We start from the raw sequence: 20,757 nt of genomic DNA, 5'->3' as shown, positions 1-20,757 counted from the left end.
GTATTAAATTCCGATTAATTTCACATAGTCAGAGGGCAAATATATATTATTTAATGTATTCTTAAAGATCTTATATTCTAGTTCCTGTCCTATGTAAACATTTGTGGGGTTTGGGGTTTTTTGTTTTTGTGGGTGGGGTTGCCATCAAGGTCTTCTCTTAACTGCTGTGCTGAAATCTTAACTTTGTTTTTATTTTTCAAGAAGAGAAATGTTTTGATATTCAGACAATATGCCTCTTCATTTCCTTCAAGAAAGTCTGAGACAGATGAGCCCTACCTCCCCTCTGGGAGAAACTTGCCTATTCCCTTATGAGTTCAAGAAAAACTGGGTGTTTTGGTTTTTTTTTTTTTTTTTTTTTTGACATTTCAGTTCCTTCAATATTATCTTTATGCCAGAATCCTTTGAAACATAAAGTGTCTTCCAAGAATTCCCCAAACTCCCTGCTCCAAAGGGATATTTTTAGCTGTAAGTCTTACCTTGGTCAGAGAAAAGATATCTTTTCCAGAAAAGCTGTCTATTCCAGAAAAGCTGTCAATTCCAAACATGTATTATCAGAATATAGAGAAATAGGTCTCATTGAGACCTTCCTAAATTATTTTGTTTAATGTAGAATTCTGGTTCAAATGTCCATGATTTAAGAACAAAAACATATTCAAGCCAGGTAAATTGGTGCACACCTATAATCCCAGTACTTGGGAAGATAAGATTGAAGGATCAAAGTTTCAAGGCCAGCCTCAGCAACTTAGTGAGATCCTGTTTCAAAATAAAAAGGACTAGAGGTGTAACTAAGAGGTAGGATGCTCCTGACCTCAATCCCCAGTACCAAAATTAAAAAAGGAAATTTAAAACATATTCAAGAGCCAATTTTTCTCTATTTATTTGTTTGTGTGTTTGTTTGTTTGTTTGTTTGTTTTGTGTGTGGTACTGGGGTTCCTGGAAACCCGTCTACCTCTGGGCTACACTCCCAGACCTTTTTTTTTTTTGGAAACAGGGTCTCCTAAGCCAGTGCATCTGGCTTCAAACCTGCGTGATCCTCCTGTCTCCACCCCCCCCCAAGCACAGGGATTACAAGTGTGCGCCACCACACCCGGCATTCTCTATTACTTTAGATAAATCATTCCTATCATATCCTCAACTATATAGTCCTAATACCAAAGTGTTATAACATGTTTAAATAAAATAGTTTATTATTTCAATAGAAGTATTCTAATTCATGCTAAATAGTATCTTACAGAATGATATTTCGTGTACCATGCTAAGACTGTATCACTAGAATCCAAATCCACAATATTTCCCCAAGTCCATCAGGTAGCTACTGCAGGGTGGCCAGGAAGGAAATGTTGAACTATGTCACCACTGCAGGCTCAAAAGACTCGTGCAACCAGAATTCTAGTCATCCAGAACGGTTGACACCATGGTATTGTTCAGCTCACTGTTCACAGAAGCAGAAGTCAGTTGGATACTCCTATCGATGGTGGGCACTCTCCCACCAACGGTTTCATCCGTGTTCCTCTTTGGCCTCAGCAAAATAATAAAACACTTGGGAGCAAATATGCAACCTAACAAACCGTAGCTGGATGCCAAGATTGCAAATATTTCCACAGCCACTTTGAATTTGCCTTTAGTGCTCAGGTAAGCAGGGACAAAAGAGATCCAGACAATAAAGAAGACCAGCATCCCAAAAGTGATACATTTTCCTTCGTAATAATTATCTGGCAACTGGCGAGCCACAAAGGTTGTAAGAAAGCAGAGCAAGGCCAGGAAGACATCCATCCCAAACATACAGCATAAAAATTCTATGGAGCCTTCATTGCACTCCAGAATGATCTTTATGACTTGAGTTTCCATGTTCTTGTATACTCTTGGGGGTTCCAACTCCAAGTAGGCTATGCATATACCAATCTCAACTAGAACAGAGATTAGCACGATGATTTTTCGATAAAGGGGGTGCATGGAAATAAATCGGGTTTTGGATACGGAAATTCTATATGCAAAAAACAGTGAAATAGTCTTTCCAAGAATGCAAGATAGGCAAAGAGAAAAGCCCAGTGCCAGGGTGACCTGGCGGGCTTTGCAGGACCATTCGTATGGCATGCCCACAAAAAGCAGGGACGACAGCACCGTGACAATGAGAGAGAGCTGAATGAGGAAGCTCAGCTCACGGTCGTTGGCATTCACCAAGGGAGTGTGCCTGTACACCACATACACAACCATGATGCCCAAGACCATAAGGGCCCCCCAAATGGACAGAGCGACAAGGGTGAATCCCAAGGCCTCATCATAAGCAAGAAATTCCACTTCTCTCAGTACACACTTGTTCTTTTGTGCATTTGACCAATAATCTTCAGAACACTGCACACACTCATTTTGACCTATTGAACAAAGAACAGAGATTTAACAAAACCCAATCCATGTATCTATCTATAGCTATATATTCTCAAGAGAAGTAGTAATAAAATGGCATTTGATGAATGTACAGGTAATATTACACATTGCAAATTATTTTCAACTTTAGAAAGCTAATCTCCCATCTCAATTTCAGTTCTGCATTGTTCTTTTCCAGGAACTTTTTTTTCCTTTTTTCCTCCAACTATCTATTGAGGAATACAGTGTGTATCTTTACAAAGCCAAGAACAATTTATGAATGCAAAACTTGAAGCTACTGGGTCATCCTGATCAAGAGGACTATGACAGGGATAAGGTTAGTTTAAATGCTGGTGCTTTCAGTCTTCCATTAAATACCACCCCTACAGAAGAAAATTTTGTCCTTGTCTATTCAGTTTTTTCCCATCCTCCAGATGTAGATTTCAGGTACAGGCAGAGAAGACTGAGATTAAGAGGAGAAATAAAAGAAATAATCGTGTCGCCTGGGTCTGAAAATCATTTGAGGCATTTATCTGGATGGAGACTCTAAGAAAAGATGTTGGAATACAAGTGAAAGCTATTTGAGATGAGTTTATGGTAAAGTATTAAATGGATCTCTTTGATAGGCTTTGAATGATAAATTTGGTAAAATTTGGTCAGGAATGATGGCACACACCTGTAATTCCAGTATTTGGGAGGCTAAGACAAGAGAATCACAGGTTCAAAGCCAGCCTCAGCAACTTAGTGAGGCTTTCAGCAACTTAGCAAGACCTTGTTTCCAAATAAAAAACAAATAGGCTGAGGGAGCAGCTTGGCGGTACAATGTCCCTGTATTCAATCCCCAACACTACCATGAAAGAAAAAGAAAAGAAAAAGATGCAGGTAAAATTGGAGTTCTCTTTTAAACACTTCTAACTGTTGGGTTAGATTCTCTAATTCCATGCAGAGATGGGGCCACATGAGGTCCAGGGGTATGTTCAGGTTACTTGCATTTGCCTTCCATTTGGGAAATATATATTCAAAATTCTCTTTTAAACAAATTTTACTAAAGGTCACTTGACCAAAAAAAGTACAATTTGTATTCAATTTAACAGAAGGTAGAAATAAAAATAAACCTGTTTCAACATGCTTTACAAGACAAAGCACACCAAGCTCAACACAAATTCTACTCATAAAGAGCAGCATTTTTGTGAGCTGAAGTGAGGAGTTCATATAGTGGTGGTTACAGAATTCATGTGCTTAACACAGTTTTAGTACTTACAACCTTAAGCCAATTTTTTAAGGATGAAATTCTAGAGTTTATAATTCTAAATTAGAGCTAATTCAGTAAAATTTAGAACTGTAAGTCACCTTTTCTTCAATAAATGAATATAACTGTTTAATCAATTTCAGAAACATATGTCAGACTTTATTAATTTAATTATTCATCTTTCACATTTTATATATTTTGTCTTATATTTTCATGATTAACTTCATGGCTGTAGGCCTTTTCCCAATCGTAGCAGCTTTAGAACTGGAATCCAATACTATGGGTTTTTGGCTTTTCATACTGCACAGAATATCCTATAATTTGATGGAGTTTAATGGTTTTTGTTCACAGCGACTTGTAAAGAAGATATCCAAGAGCCCCTTTGTCAAAAATGTTTCATCTCATTGCACTTTCATATTGGTGAGGAAATGACCATCTTTACCTGGGTTCTCTGACACGTGTCCATCAGGACATGGGATGCAGTCGAAGCAGCATATTGGCTCCCCTTGACGAACCCCTTTCCGGGTGCCAGGAGGGCACACATCGGTGCACACTGAGTGGGGAAGCTAGGAAAGGCAAGCACAGTGGACATGACAGAGCCTTGTGTCTACTCTGTGAGGATGAGCAAGTTCCTGTTTAGATCTCCACAAAAGCTTTGTTTGTGATGGCCTTGGAAACCCATGACTACCTGGACCAAGGTAATAGAGTAAAAACATGAGGAGTCTAGAGAAGCCTTTTGCTAAGGGCAGTCATGTGGTTAATTCTAGCAGGGTAAAATGAATTCTAAAGCTAGTTCTTCCTAATCGTGGGTATCCAGGCAAGGCTTCATGTCCCTGAGACAGTTTGGCATGTTTGCTTCTATTTTGAAGGACCTGTGATCCCAAGAACTATCTTGAGAACTCCAAAAATATATCTTCCCTAGCAAGGTCATTCCAGTACCATCCAAAAGTCAAAGATGTGTCATGAACACTTAGTAGGAACATAAAGAAGAATAAAAGCTCTATTCCACTAGATAATTTGGGAAGGCAAAAATAAAAAGCAGACTAGGAATAAGGTTGAAATATTTTCTGGCTAAATGAATTTAGGGATTTCAGTAGTAAGCCTCTCTTCGTATTCTCCAAAGATATGCACACTGAAATTCAAAATAAATGCAATGTTCATAAATCAGTTTATATCTTAATCTACTGGGAAACTTTCCTCTTTAAAAAAGAGAGAGAGCTGGGCGTGGTGGCGCACGCTTGTAATCCCCGCACTTAGGAGGTGGAGACAGGAGGATCGCGCAGGTTCAAAGCTAGCCACGCTGGCTTAAGAGACCCTGTTTCCAAATAAAATATAAAATAGGTCTGGGACTGTAGCCCGGAGGTAGAAGGGTTCCATCCCCCGTACTACCACCAAAAAATAAAATAAAAAAATAAAAAAGAGAGAGAAAAAGTACTTTCCATTAAGCAAAAATTGGAAAGTAAATAATCAGACTTACATTTATTTTGTAAGTTGAAATAATTATATGTTTAGTTTTTCAAGGTAAATGTGAATTGGATAACATAGAAAATATTGAAATCTCTGAGCTAAGTTAGGGTATGGAGCATTAAAGAATATGTGTACATAATAGGCTTCTTGTAAGTTTTAGATAAACAGTAGATAGATGATAACTAGAAAATAGATGGTAGATAGATGATACATAGATGATAGATATAAAATTATACTTGAGAGCACTTTGAAGAATAGCTATTACAGAAGGGAGTGACAAGGAATCCTCAAATTTTGAATGATGAACAAAAAATCACCATAGAATGAAATAAACTTTCTCTTTTTTTTTTTTTTTGGCAGGTCTAGAGATGGAACCCAGGGACATTCGACCTCCAAGCTACATCCCCTGCCCTATTTTTTATTCTTTATTTTGAAACAGGGTCTCACTAAGTTACAGAGGGCCTCACTAAATAGCTGAGGCTGTCCGCTAACAGTGATCCTCCTGTCTCACCCTCCCAAATGCTGGGATTACAAGCGTGTGCCACCACACCTGGCTCAACTTCCTCTTTCTTGATCCAGTCTTTTGGAAAACACACTCCACATACCTTTCTTTTTTCTTTTTTTTTCTTTTTTTTTTTTTTTTTTTTTGGTGATGGTGGTATTGGGGTTCCTGGAAATCCTTCTACCTTCGGGCTACACTTCCAGACCTATTTTATATTTTTATTTGGAAACAGGGTCACTTAAGCCAGCATGGCTGGCTTCGAACCAGTGCAATCCTCCTGTCTCTGCCTCTCAAGCTCCAGGATTACAAGCGTGCGCCACCACACCCGGCACATACATACCTTTCTTTAAAAGTCCTCATGAACGCCGGGCGTGGTGGCGCACGCTTGTAATCCTCGCGCTTGGGAGGCGGAGACAGGAGGATCGCGCAGGTTCGAAGCCAGCCGTGCTGGCGTAAGAGACCCTGTTTCAAAAAATATAAAATAGGTCTGGGAGTGTAGCCCAGAGGAAGGAGGGCTTCCAGGAACCCCAGTACCACCAAAAAATAAATAAATAAATAAATAAATAAATAAATAAATAAATAAAAAATAAAAGTCCTCATGAACAATGAGATAACCCCACTATTGGGTATATATTTAAAGGAAATGAAGCTAGATGGTGAAGAGACATCTGTACTCCCATGTCGATTGAAGCACTATTATGTGGAGTATATACACATTTCTTCCAGAAAAAAAGAATGGAATCTTGTCATTTGTGACAACATGGAAGGAAATGAACATCACTTAACATCATTATGTTACATGAAATAAGCCAGGCTCAGAAAGACAAGTACCTCACGATCTCATTCATATATGGAAGCTAAGTTGATCACATAGGAATTGAATGTAGAATGGTGGGTAGAAGAAGTGGGGAAGGGGTTGTTCTAAGTTACAGTTAGATAGGAGCAAGAAGTTCTGGTGTGCTATTGCATGGCAGAGTGGTTATAGCTAAATTAGGGTATGGAGCATTAAAGAAATATGTGTACATAATAGGCTTCTTATAAGTTTTAGATAAACAGATGATAGATAACTAGAACATAGGTAGATGGTACTTACTATTATTCCAGAAAGTTTAAAAAAATCTTGAATGTTTTTACCATAAAGAAATGAGAAATATTTGAGGAGATGGATGAGTTTAACCAAACTTATGTTACATAAATGAATACATGCATCAAAACATCACATAAGCCAGGCGTGGTGGCGCACGCTTGTAATCCCTGCGCTTGGGAGGCGGAGACAGGAGGATCACGCAGGTTCGAAGCCAGCCATGCTGGCTTTAAGAGACTCTGTTACTGGCTTTAAGAGACTCTGTTACCACCGGGTGTGGTGGCGCACGCTTGTAATCCCAGAGCTTGGGAGGCAGAGACAGGAGGATCGCGCAGGTTCAAAGCCGAAGCCAGCCTCGCGCGCTGGCTTAGGAGACCCTGTTTCCAAAATGAAAATGTCAAAATAGGTCTGGGAGTATAGCCCGGAGGTAGAAGGGCTACCAGGAACCCCAGTACCACACACAAAAAAAATAATCACATAATACCCCATAAATATATACAATTTCTATATTTCACATGTCAGTTAAAGATTAAATCTTAAAAAAGAAATTTAAAGATACATAATGAGTGTAAAACTAGAAGAAATAAAGAAATCAGTGATGTGTACATGTATGTACACAAGTTTTTTTACCCCAACATGATGTATGAATATAATGCACCAATAAAAAATTAAAAAAGAAAGAAAGAAAAGAAACTTAAGAAAGCTGCAAAACCATATCAGAAATTAAGATAAAAGCACCAGGGTGTGTTTAGCATTTAGGGACAAATACCTGAGAGAAGCAAGTGAGAGGAAGAGAGACTTAGCCAGGCTCGGTAGCACACGCCGACAGCCCTGAGGATTTCAGGGAGGCTGAGATGGGAGGATAGCAGATTCAAAGTCAGCCTCGGCAGCTTCGTGAGGCTTTCAGCAACTTAGCAACACTGTGTTTCCAAATAAAAAGTAAAAGAGGTCTTGAGTGTAGGTCAGAGATACGATGTTCCTAGGTTCAATTCCCAGCACTACCTTACATACATACATACATACATACATACATACATACATACGTAGTTTGTTTTGGTTCATAGATTCAGAGGTTTTAATTCAAGGTCAGCCTGCTATGTTGCTTTAGGCTAAAGGTAGAGAAAGAACATCATGGTAGCAGAAAGGAGAGGGAGAAAGAGAGAAAGGGAGGGAGAAGAGAGGGAGGAGAGGAGAGGGGAGGAGAGGGGAGGAGAAGGGAGGAGAAGGGAGGAGAGGGGAGGAGAGGGGAGGAGAGGGGAGTAGAGAGGAGGAGAGAGGAGGAGAGGGGGAGTCCCCAAGGTCACATTCTTAGGGATCTACTTCTTCCAACATGCCCCACCTGCTTCTGTTTCTCAGTCACCTCCCAGGAGTCCATTCCAACTATTAATTCAGCGAATGGGTTAATCCATTCATGAGGTCAAAGCCCTCATGATCCAACCATTTCCTAAACACCCACCTCTGGGCATGGCTGCCTTGGGGACAAGCCTTCAACACAGCAGCCTCTGGAGGATACTCCAGATCTAAACTTCCAGACAAATGGTCCAAAAAAGAACATATTTCTATAAAAACACAACAAGAGTCATTGAATAAAGGTGGAAAAAGCCGGGCGTGGTGGTGCACGCTTGTAATCCCCACGCTTGGGAGGCGGAGACAGGAGGATCACGCAGGTTCCGAAGCCAGCTGCACTGGCGTAAGAGACCCTGTTTCCAAATAAAATAGTATAAAATAGGTCTGGGAGTGTAGCCCGGAGGTGGAAGGGCTTCCAGGAACCCCAGTACCACCAAAAAAAAAAAAAAGAAGAAGAAGAAAAAAAGGTGGAAAAAGAGCAGAGAGAGTAAAAAATGAGATACTGAATAAAGGCAAAACTAATGAGAAAGAAAGTGAATGAAATGAAAGCCAAAGGTCAAACCCAAACATGATTGCAGTACTTAAGTAAAACAAAATAATAAAACTAATATTTAAGGCTCCCCCAAAAAAATTTGAAAAAATAGGAGGTTTGGCTCTGTCTATATAGAAAAGGTGCGTACCACACTTAGAAAAACTGATTTGGAATTTGGAAATAACTCCAAGGTGTTGAACATTCCATTAGTGCCTGAAACAACATAGAAAGGCAACTCTCTCTCTATAGAAACAAAATAAAAGTTCGGAGCAACTAACCCTTGATGATCTGGTGTTCCAAAATATTGTCGAATTCTTTTTGAAAACAAGTTCAAATTTATTTGGTGTGAATGTGTACTTCCCAACCTTCACAAAGGCGACTTTTCCATTGTCATCTAATTGCCAGTTTAGAATATCATAGTATCCATCTACATCTCCATTCTTATCAAACTTCATAGTCTTTCCATCGTGTGTTGTAAACTTAGTTGTCTTTATGTAGAACATTAGCTAGAAAGTTAAAAGAAAAAAATTTCAAATGTAATTGTCCAAACCAGGCGTGGTGGCGCACGCTTGTAATCCCCACGCTTGGGAGGCTGAGACAGGAGGATCGCGCAGGTCCGAGGCCAGCCTCAGCTACTTAGTGAGGCTCTCAGCAACTTAGTGAGACCCTGTTTCCAAATAAAGTATAAAATAGGTCTGGGAGTATAGCCCAGAAAGGTAGAAAGCCTCTCTCTGTTCCACCCCCAGTACCAACAAAAATAAATACATAAGTAATTAATTACAAATTTTAATTGTCTAGAAAACAGAACTAATTCTTAGCTGCACCCTCATCAATGGATGCTTAAATGTGTGGGTAAATGCATGGTAGTGCATGCTTGTAATCCCAGAACTTGGGAGACGTCTCAGTTGCAGGTTCAAGCACAGCCTCAGCAATGTAGCAAGGCTCTCAAGCAACCTGGTGCAACCCTGTTTCAAAACACAAGCATTTTTAAAAAGGTTGTGGGTATAGCTCGTAGGCAGAATGACCCTGGGTTCAATCCCCAGTACCCCTCCCTGCAAAAAAAAAATAATATGATGATGAAAAATAGGACATTTTCAGAGTCTCAAAATATTGTTCCACAAAATAGTTATTAATTCCAAAGAGAAATATGGTGACTTCACAGTGGAAAAATCATAGTGATGTCATGGTAATTAAGTGGCCAAAGTAAATATCACCAAGAAAGATATTTCACATCTATATCGCATCATATAACTCCTCGATGAGGCATGGCAAAGGGCACAATATCAGTTCTATGCTATTCTTGCCCAAAATGGTAAACCTCAACCTGATCGTGAAAAAAAAAAAAAGTTAGACAACCCCAAAGAAAAAACATGCTAAGAATATCTGACCAGTGCTTGTCAAAAGGAGACCCAAAAGTAAATGCAATGGACGATCACTTTGAAAGTAAAAGTAGAAGCGAAGAGGCGCGGCTCCGGCCAGTGTGGACTCTGCTTGGCGTGCAAACCATTTAGTTGCAGTAGAGTAGACGAGGGAGGCTCAGGGACAGAAGGGGTGAGAGCCAGAGGCGCTGGCCCACGTCCTGGAGGGCTGGCAGTGCCAGGCCAGGAGTGGCCTGCCTTCCCTTTGCAATAAGAGAGGAGGCAGCAAAGGACGCGGCGGGAAGCCAGGAAGCCTTCTGTGGGAGGGACATTCTGTCAAGACCACGCAGGCCACCATGTCGCAGCAAAGGGGTGGAGCAGCTGTGAGAGCCAGTCTCCAAGGGGACCTCAGTATCTCCACCTCCCGGCACGCATGTGTCAAGGGGACGCTCCCACATGGCCAAATACCACGTCTTCCAGTGCCCCTTGAAGCTACGGATGACCACAGAGAAAGCTGGCTGATGGGAAGTGAGGAGGGGTGAATGCTATTCCCAGCAATGATCCTCAGTGGAGGAGTCTACAAGTCTGCCCCTTCCCTGATCACTGCTTAGAACACGGACGTGATGTCTGGAGCCAAGGAGCCATCTCAGAGGCGAGGCGATGCACCATGTTGTGGCTGACGAAGCAATAAGACGGAAGAAACCTGGGTCCCTGAGCCTCGCTTTCAGTCCTAGAATGCTTATCTTTACATTTAATTTGTGTTGAAAAAAATACCTATCTTGTTGAAGGCACTGTTTGGGGATATTTTCTATCATTCACAAAAACCTAATAATAACTCTGTTACAAATAGGAACTTAAAAATGTGCCTTTAGGCCAAGCACGGTGGTTCATACCTATAATCCCAGTCATGGGGATGCTGAGACAGGAGGATCCCAAATTTGAGGCCAGCCTTAGCACCTTTAGTGAGACTTTCAGCAACCTAGTGAGACCTTGTTACAAAACAAAAGATAAAAAGGGCTGGGGGTGTAGCTCAGAGATAGAACATATCTGAGTTCTACTAGTCACACACACACACACACACACACACACACACACACACACACAAATGTACCTTTAGACAACACAAGCAAATTATTATTTTCAGTGGGCCCATGATAAAAATCCTGCCTATTTAGTACACAGGCAAATCAATAGTTTTATAGCATGAAATCTTATTATTGTCAAGTTATGTCATGAACTTACCTGCCAAGGTTCAAAGTCAGGTAAATATGCACAAGTGTTTCCGGGAATAAAGGGCCCCTGTCCTTCTTCACATCTACTTAGACGATCCAGCGCATAGGCCATGGTGTACACAGCTTGTCTGATGTTGTTTGTAATCCTCAGCTGGGACATATCCAGATAGGTATTTTCAAGATCTTCCAGCTTCTCCTCTCCGGTACAGAGCTGATCGGACATGGCATATACTCTATCTTCTTTTCCGGTCATATTAACTCTGTGGTCAATGTTGTAGGGCACGCTACTATTGGGCCATGTACAGTTAAAAGCAGTTTGCCAGAATTCAATGGTGAGGACATCAGTGGGATCCTTGCTAGGATGGACATCATAGAGGAATTCTTTTAATCCTGGGATATCTGTTCTTGGTATGGCAAATCCAATACTTCCACCAAAATATGGGAAGTACTCAGGCTTTGCAAGGAGGGCGGAGGTGATCCAAGCTTCACTAGCTATCCATGTTCGGTCCGTAATGTTATGGAAAACCATTTCCAGCAGAAAAGGGCTGAGGTCAAAGTCAGAGGCATACAGCACAATGACCCTGGCAGTGGAGCTCTTTACAGCAGCAACGGCAGTTTGCATTTTCTCATAGGAGTAGATCTTGGGAAGGGTTTCAGAGAACGCAACACAGAGGTTGGCACTCTCCATAAGTTCCTTAAACTTCTTCACTCCGTATTTCCCGTAATCATCATCGGCTGCGATGGTGCCTACCCAGACCCAGCCAAAGTGCTGGATGAGTCTCAGCATGGCCTCGGACTGGAAATTATCACTGCCTATGGTACGGACGTAGGATGGAAACTGGAATTTATCACTAAGAATTGAGCTGGTAGAGGCATAGCCCACCTATGAAGGAAGATATTTATGGGATTGTTAGAAAAGCACAATTTCAGTTGGGGTGTGGTGGTACAAATCTCTAATCTCAGTACTTGGGAGGTTGAAACAGGAAGATCATAGATTCTAGATCTGTTTCAAAATAAATAAAAAGGGCTGAGGGTATATAGCTCAGAGATAGAACACCCTCAGGCTCAATACCCAGTATCACAAAAGAAAAAAATTTCAGAATATGTGTTTGGAGAGAGAGGAATTTCGCCGTTCTTCTCCCTTTATTCTCGTATCCTCCCACAGACGAAAGGACTTTCGACTGTGCTCCCCGCTTGATGGGTGGGGACTGTTGGTCCCCTCTCTGACCCTTTCCCTACCCACCCAGTGGGGTTAGAGGAGCCAGTTATTGGATGATTACACTCAGTCATTATAAAAGGTGGAGGAAAGTGACCGTAGGAACAGTCTGGCTCTCATGAAGGGATCAGCAGAGCCATGGAGTTACTATATAGACGATCCTACTGGAGGGGATGTGGCAATAGCACGAGAGGTGTGGTGGAGAGCACGACCAGCGCTCTAAGCTGGGAGTCAGTACGACTGACCAACAGTTCCCCCACCACTTTGCACAGGCGGAGTCGCAGCACTGGAAGGGAGGTCATCTGCCCCTCCCGTTATGCTCCACTGAGGACAACTCCCAGCTATTGGGTCCTTTGTCAAATCTAATATCTCATGTGTGACTCACAGTTCACTTGGTAGACCCAGTTCCTCTCTCTTTCCTCTCTTCTTCTCTCCCCTCCCCCTCCACATCTTCTCTTTCCTTGTCTCCCTCTCCTAGGACTTCTAAGTAAACAGGTACTGAGACTCAGCTCAAGAAAGGTGGCAAATGTGCTACTTCAACCTCGGGTCTCAGCCATGCTCTTCCCACAATAACCAGACACCCTCATTTTATCTGCACATAAATGAAGGGCACTGCATTCCTCATCTGGTCAGTGATGCTGGTATGCACTTCCATCAGTGGATACTTAGGAATGGAGTTCAGGTTGACCAAGAACTCCCCACATCCTACCTGCAATGCAGCGATAGCTGACCCTCAATCGTACTGACTCCCAGCTTAGAGCGCTGGTCGTGCTCTCCACCACACCTCTCGTGCTATTGCCACATCCCCTCCAGTAGGATCGTCTATATAGTAACTCCATGGCTCTGCTGATCCCTTCATGAGGGCCAGACTGTTCCTACGGTCACTTTCCTCCACCTTTTATTTTTCTCTTGATCCGCTGGCTAAAGTTTACATTCTTTCTAACCACCAGCAGCAACATCATGGACGCCATATGTAGAAAGAATCTGTTTAAGAAGCAGAGATATGCCAGGCTTGGTGGCTCACGCTTGTAATCCCCACGCTTGGGAGGCTGAGACAGGAGGATCGCACAGGTTCGAAGCCAGCCTCAGCTACTTAGTGAGGCTCTCGGCAATTTAGTGAGACCCTGTTTCCAAATGAAGTATAAAATAGGTCTGGGAGTATAGCCCGGAGGTAGAAAAGCCCCTGGGTTCCATCCCCAGTACCACCAAAAAAAATAAATAAATAAAAAGCAGAGATACCTATTTCTAATTCTGCTACATAACTTACCAGCTTACAGTCTTATACTTAAATTTGACTAACTTAGACCTCTAGAGCCTTGGTTTCTTCATTAGTGAAAGTTGGGTAGTGATGATCTAGAGCTCAAAGTTTAATATATGAGATAAAAAAATGTAAAGGTTTTGGTCACACAAATGAGTTGTTTTTTTTTTAACTTCTTTCCAATTTTACTGCAGACCTCTAAGGGAGATCTCTTTGAGGTTTCTAGCTCATGTTTTCCGTGCCCCCGCCCCATGTTGGTGGACATGGAGTTCACAGGAGCAAGTTTGTTTGAGCTTCATGAAGCCCACACCCAGCCACAGCCCAGCCACCCGCCCATCCTCCTACTTCTACCTCTCGGTACTCTCCGGCTCTTCCTACACTCCTGTTTGCACCTGTATAAGAAATATTATGTAGATGATATTTTTGATAATTATCTCAAATTCCCCCAGGACTCCCAGAACACAAATAAGCCTGATCATCATTCACAGTAATCAGTTCTCCTGATGATACTTTACTGAGATCTCCTTAGAAATCGTTACAGAGATGTATTTGTTTTTCTTCTGTAATCCATTCTTTCTCTTTTTTTTGGTGGTACTGGTGGGGTGGAACCCAGAGGCTTTCTACCTCCGGGCTATACTCCCAGACCTTTTTTTTATATTTTATTTGGAAACAGGGTCTCACTAAGTTGCTGAGAGCCTCACTAAGTAGCTGAGGCTGGCTTCGAACCCTTGCGATTCTCCTGTCTCAGCCTCCCAAGCACGGGGATTACAAGCGTGCGCCACCATGCCTGGCCCATTCTTTCTAATATCATCTATTCCAGGGTCAAAATGTAAAATTCCCCAACCTCTATCCATCTTATAAAGTTCCCCAGCCCATTTCAGCATGTCAGCCTCTGAGCAAATAGAGTCATGAATAAAAACCACTCGGAGAGACAAAAAAATAAAGTGAGTGTCTTGTGCCATCTACCCTGAAACCAAGAAGTATTCAGGTATTGCCGATGCCTGCTACACACCATGCTACAGAGTGCTGTACCAGGCGAGTTGTCAGTGTTCAAACCACTGGATCACTAGATCCAGAATGAAGGCAGGATGCTAAAGAACAGGGAGGCGTCTGGGTAGGTGTTGGTCCATCCCGGCTAAGGTCTGAGTAAACTGTATCAGGCAGCAGCATCACCACCATCCCTGCTGGACTCTGACTTAGCCCCGCCTCCACTAAGCACCTCCTCATTCCCTGCAACCACCACATATTTGTATTCCTCTATAAATTAATACCCTGCACAATATTCTGGGGTACCTGAGGTAAAAAGTATAACCCAAAAATTCTTGAAGCAGCAATTGATAAGGACGATCCACCCGATCCCACAATTCCTGCCAGGTAGGCTCCAGTGCTGTTTCTAATGTGGGGTTGGTTCTCTTCCTGCCCTGTGAGGAAGACCATCGCCGACTCCATTGTTTTGGAGATGGTAGAACAGGTATCGAAGATCTGATAGCCTAGGGTGGTGTTGGGCAAAATATCCTTCCTCCCATTAATCTCCTTGATTGTATGGATCATGGTTTTCATCCAGCGGAAGCCCCGAAAGTTAAACCTGGAAAGGAAACAGCTTTGTGAGGCGTCAGTCAGTGTGTGGGTCTCTGGAAGGAAAAGAAACCTTTGGTTGGTGGGTGATAACAGCATTTTGCAAAATACCAGCAGCACCTCAGCTGCCTGAACGCGTCAATTTTTCATAAATGATATTACAAACTTGAAATATTCAAGTATGAATCATACTCGTTGTTGATTGGGTGGGTAGGTCGGAAAGCAATTTTTGGATGTTTTCTTGCCCTATATATTGTTTATATGCTAAAATCCTTTTAAACTGACAGCTGTCTCTTTTCACAAAAACATTTTTCTTCTCATATTTCTTTCCCTCAAACCAGGCACCCAATAACCCTTGAGTATGTTTTTTCGGCTAACTGGGCAGTGCCTTGTGCCATATCATTCTTCTCTATTTCTTCTCTCATCTTACCTTCTTCTTAACCTTAACAGTTATAAAGAGTATGTAAAAATGTGATAGGAGTGCATAAAAGTACTAAATAGATTTATATATAATATGGCTTCAGTTACACAGTTTTTCCTGCCCTGATGCTATCAATAATGCTGAGAGCATTACTCTTCTTACGATGCTTACATATAACCACAAACAAGATGACTGTCCTTCATTCCCCACACACTAAAAAGGGAGTATTTCTCTTATAAGTCATCACCACATTTTTTTCCAATTTCTTCTCCATAAAAAAAAAACAACTGTAGCTATTAAACAGAAAAAAAAAGAAAGGAGAGAGAAAAAGGGAGTGGCGTTTATTGCAGGAATAGTAGAGAGGAATTCAAAGGATGTTGACAATTTGGTCTTGTTAAGCCTGTGTTTCTCTCTACTATTTTCCAACTTAAAATTTTTACTTCACTGGGTGTACTGGTGCATACCTATAATCCTAGTACTTGGGAGGCTAAGATAGGAGGATTACAAGTTCAAAGCCAGCCTCAGCAATTCTGCAAAACTGATCTCAGCAACCTGAGATCCTGTTTCGAAACAAAGTAAATATACAAATAGATAAATAAATAAAATGCTGGAGGTGTAGCTTGGAGGCAGAATGACACTGGGATCAATTCCCAATACCATTCTCATTCTCTCTCTCTCTCTCTCTCTCTCTCTCTCTCTCTCTCTCTCTCACACACACACACACACACACACACACACACACACACACACCCCTACTCCATTAAGCTAACTTTAAACAAATATTACTTACATTCATGTATTCACTCTGTATTTGTGTGTCTGCTTCTGCTTCCCTCTCCTCAACTTTCCTCGTCCCCCCTCTTTACGCCCCCATATCTTTCCTTCAGCTCAGCTGGAATCCCTTCCTCAGCAGGCAACCTCATCAGATTTCCCTAATCCACGGCAGTATTTCTTTCCAACTTTCATATGTTGATCCTACCAGCCCTTTAGCACATAATCATATCTTGTCATATTTTATTCAAGATGTTCCATGTCTCTTGAATTATATTAGAAGTTGTGAAGTTGTTTAAGGGTTTAGAGCTTAACTTCTACATCCCTTATCATCTAGTGAAGAGGTATACGTTTGATGGGTACTCAATCAATATCCGTTAAAGAAATGAAATAGACGAAAACTCCTGTTAACAATTGCTTCAGGTGGCATGCTGCCTCCCTCTGCCTTTCTTAATGATGTAATTATAATATTTCTAGAAATCAGACTGTTGGTTATAATATGGTTTTGCTTTGCTATGTAACAAATAAGTGTGTTATAGTTATTTTAACACTAATATGCTACCTATAAAGAAAGAATATACTAGACCTTATTAAAATTTATTCAAAGAAAATATTTTGAAGTAAAAAAGAAAAACTGAGTGTGGTAGCAGGTATATGCATGCAATCCCAGTACTTGAAAGATTGAGACAGGAGGATCACAGGTTCAAAGCCAGCCTTGCTAAAGTAGCAAGGCCCTGTTTCAAAAACAAAAAAAATGAAAAGGGTTAGGGGTATAATCCAGAGGTAGAATGCCCCTAGGTTCAATCCCCAGTACAAAAAACAAACAAACAAAAATCAAAAACCATTTGATGCCTCTCTCTTTTTTTTTCCTGAGTTTTAAACAATCCTTACCTTATTTGAAAGCAAGTACCCCAAGGTCACTTTTTCTCCTAACTTTTTCTCTTAATATCCTCTGTAGTTACAGTATTTATCTCTATGTCTGAATTAAATACCTGATAGTAAATAGCCCTGTTGACTTATCTCTCTTCTCTCTTTCTCTCTCTTCTCTCTTCTCCCACTTTCTCCCTCTTCTTCTTCCTCTCTGTCTTACTCTTTCTCATATTAGGATTACCCAGGATCTTTCTCTCTCCAAGCTACACTCCAGCTTTTTAAAGTTGTTTTGTTTTTGTTTTTGTTTTTTTTCATTTTGTTGTTGTTGTTGTTGTTGTTGTTGTTGTTGTTGTTTGGTTTTTGGTTTTTGTTTTATTTGCAGTACTGGGGATGGAACCCAGGGTCATTCTACCTTCGAGCTACACTCTGTTTTTTATTTTTTATTTTGAAACAGGATCTCACCAAGTTGTAAAAGGCCTCACTAAATAGCTGAGGTTGTCTGCAAACTGCGATCCTCCTGTTATAGCCTCCCAAATGCTGGAATTACAAGCATGCGCCATCATGCCTGGCTGTAAAAGATTTTTTAATTTGAAAACAAGGTGTCACTAAGTTGCTGAAGCTGGCCTTAAATCTGTGATTCACCTCAGTCTCCCAAATACTAAGTTGATAGTGAATATTTTTAATGAGCACTGAATAATTACTGGAAAGAGGGAATTTGGGATGACTTATCTTTCATTTATTAATTTCATTATGATATTCACAGTATTTTTATACAATGTATTATCCTTATTTCCTCAAAATATTTCTCTAAATCCTATATTTGTTTAAATCAACCAAAACAAGAATAAAATGCCTTCTTCCATGTTGTCTTCCTCTGCTCAGAACAACAATTTCAAAATAAAAGATCTTCCTCTTCCATATATTAGCTGATGGCCAACTGAAAGTAGTATCGTGTTAAAATTGTGAATTTTAGAATGAGATTTCTCTAAACCCCAGCGAATTTTTTGAATCAGTTATAGGTTAAGGCTAATGGTGCTAAAATTAAATTATACCATACAGATCAGTTTCCTCCCATGGGTAGCAAAAAGCTGTATCATATGGAAGAGTGTTAATGAAGAAGCTGGGAGAACATGGGTTTCTGTACAGATAGGAGGAACTGTTTACTGTTACTGGTGATATGAATTATATAGTTCTAATTTTGAAGAACTATATGTATGTGTGTATATATATATACTTTATTTTTTTGGTAGTACTGGGGGTGGAACCCAGAGGCTTTTCTACCTCTGGGCTATACTCCCAGACCAATTTAATACTTTATTTGGAAACAGGGTCTCATCAAGTTGCTGCGAGCCTCACTAAGTAGCTGAGGCTGACTTTGAACCTGTGCAATTCTCTTGTTTCATCCTCCCAAACTCTGGGATTACAGGTATGAGCCACCATGCCCAGCTTGAAGAAACAGATTTTTAAAAATTGTAAAAGCAAAGTAAAAGCTACCCAAATCTTGATTTCATTGATTAAACAAATCCCAAAAAACCCTAATAAAAGAATTAAAGTAGGATATACTTACTTTTCACTACTATTTCCACCATATTGGATATTCCAAAATATTTTGAGGGGGGATGGATTTGTATTTTAAAAATATATATGTATTGGCTTTTACATCTAAACTTGTATGGAAAATAACCTTCAAAAATGGAGAATATCACAAGCTAAAGCCAGGCGTGGTGGTGCATGCTTGTAGTCCCAATACTTGGGAGACTGAGACAGGAGAGTGGCAGGTTTGCACCCAGCTTCAGCTGCTGAGTGAGGCCCTCTGCAACTTAATGAGACCCTGTTTCAAAGCAAAAAGTAAAAAATAGAACTGGGGGTGTAGCTCATAGGTAGAATGTCCCTGAGTCAATCCCCAGAAACAAAAAACAGAGAACATCTTAAATATGGAGCTTTACATAATCAAAGGAGTTGTGATCAGTGAAGATTTGATGGTGTAAGAAGTTGCTAACATTTTTACAATATGCATTTACAATTATATTACCATGCAGCATCCAGGAAATGCTTACTCCATAATATAATGCCCAATATAAAATTGTGTCTATGCTGTGGTCACAACTATTTGAAAAAAAATTATAGATGCATGTGAAAAAGAGCCAAGAAAGAAAAACAAAAAGCTGCTTTGTTACACTGATAGAAGAGTGGATAACTGCTTCTCTCTCTCTCTCTCTCTCTCTCTCTCTCTCTCTCTCTCTCTCTCTCTCTCTCTCTTTGGTTCCTGGCATTCTATTCATCCTAAAGAGAGTGCATAAGTGTGCGCACATGTGTGTGCGCACATATGTGTGTGCACGTGCACATGTGTGTGCACATATGTGTGCATGTGTGTGTGCGCATATGTGTGTGAAGTGTGAGGCCCAAGCATCTGTTCCATCTTAGTGTTTCTCACAGTGGACTACTGACAAATTTAGACTATGAGACACAGATCCCTTTCCATGACACGAAGACTGGGAGCTGGGGCAGACTTCTTCTAGCAGCTAAATCTTGCCTAGATGTTATCTCAGAAACGATCAGTGTTCCCAGGCTGTGTATTTTCACTTGATCGTTTTAGTTTATAACAATTAACGGGATAGTGGCTTCTCAACCCTAAACGTGTATGTGAGGCTACAGAAGGTCTCGTCAAAATGACCAGGGGAGATGCAGCCCCCACTTGCACGTGGACAGGCTTTTAGGTGAAGCTGCTGCTGCTGCTGGCCCTGACCACCCTCTGAGGAGCAGTAACCATACCATGCAAAACTCACCTATGTTCTGTCTGAGACTTACAAGTGGGAGAAGACCCACTGGACACTACTCTATTTTCTAAGCAAACCCAGAGTGTCCACATTGAAGAAACTGAGGCCTAGAAGCATGATGTAGCTACAAAAGAGTGTGTCAGAGTCAGAGTCCTGGTCCCAGCCTCAGCCCTCAAGGCTCCCCCACCCCCACCACCGCTGCCTATAAAGAGACTCAAAAAATAGCTTACCCTTCGCATTTTGCCGATACTGGCTCCAAAATAGACTCATTTACTGGGATGGTCCTGGCGTGAATAGGAAACAGTCCTCCAATAATTACGGAGTGGTTTTTGGCGTCTACGTACCCATCCAAATCAAACTTGCCCAGCAACCGACAGGTCTCTTCCTCCTTTTCTTTGCCTTCAATGCCCAATTCAGACCACAAAAATGCAAGAAGTCCTAGAGCCAAGCATCTTTTTCTGCTAGCCATTTTAATAGGATAAGTTTGGGGGAGATGACTCCTGTTGAAATCATCCAGGTGTTAATGAGGCGCCCGGTGGAGCAGTATTGTGCTGTGAGGGTGACCTGTCCCAGGGGCAGCCCCGGCATGCTGCGGCTTGCTGCAATTGTCAGGTCTCAGTCAATCACAGCACCTCACGAGCACTCGCAATTTATGGAACTGGACCGAGAGCTGAATGATCCTCTTGAGAAGAACCTCCCGAACATCCCTTCTATGCTTCACAGTAGTATGTAAG

General features: G+C 41.2%; 1 protein-coding gene across 1 annotated transcript; it reads right to left on the bottom strand.

Moving 5' to 3' along the window:
* Positions 1 to 1,389: 1,389 nt before the first annotated feature.
* Positions 1,390 to 20,492, bottom strand: LOC308263011 (vomeronasal type-2 receptor 1-like; the record flags this gene model as incomplete). The annotated part of the gene is made up of 6 exons (XM_080695843.1): positions 1,390 to 2,352; positions 4,024 to 4,179; positions 8,824 to 9,051; positions 11,146 to 12,018; positions 14,903 to 15,194; positions 20,254 to 20,492. The coding sequence occupies 6 exons, from the start codon at positions 20,490 to 20,492 to the stop codon at positions 1,390 to 1,392; spliced, it is 2,751 nt and encodes a 916-aa protein (XP_080551969.1).
* Positions 20,493 to 20,757: the final 265 nt, after the last annotated feature.

This window comes from Muscardinus avellanarius (genome assembly GCF_963383645.1).
Source record: "Muscardinus avellanarius genome assembly, chromosome: 5".
In the NCBI taxonomy this organism is placed as follows: domain Eukaryota; kingdom Metazoa; phylum Chordata; class Mammalia; order Rodentia; family Gliridae; genus Muscardinus; species Muscardinus avellanarius.
This window is presented reverse-complemented; position numbering and strand designations above follow the sequence as displayed.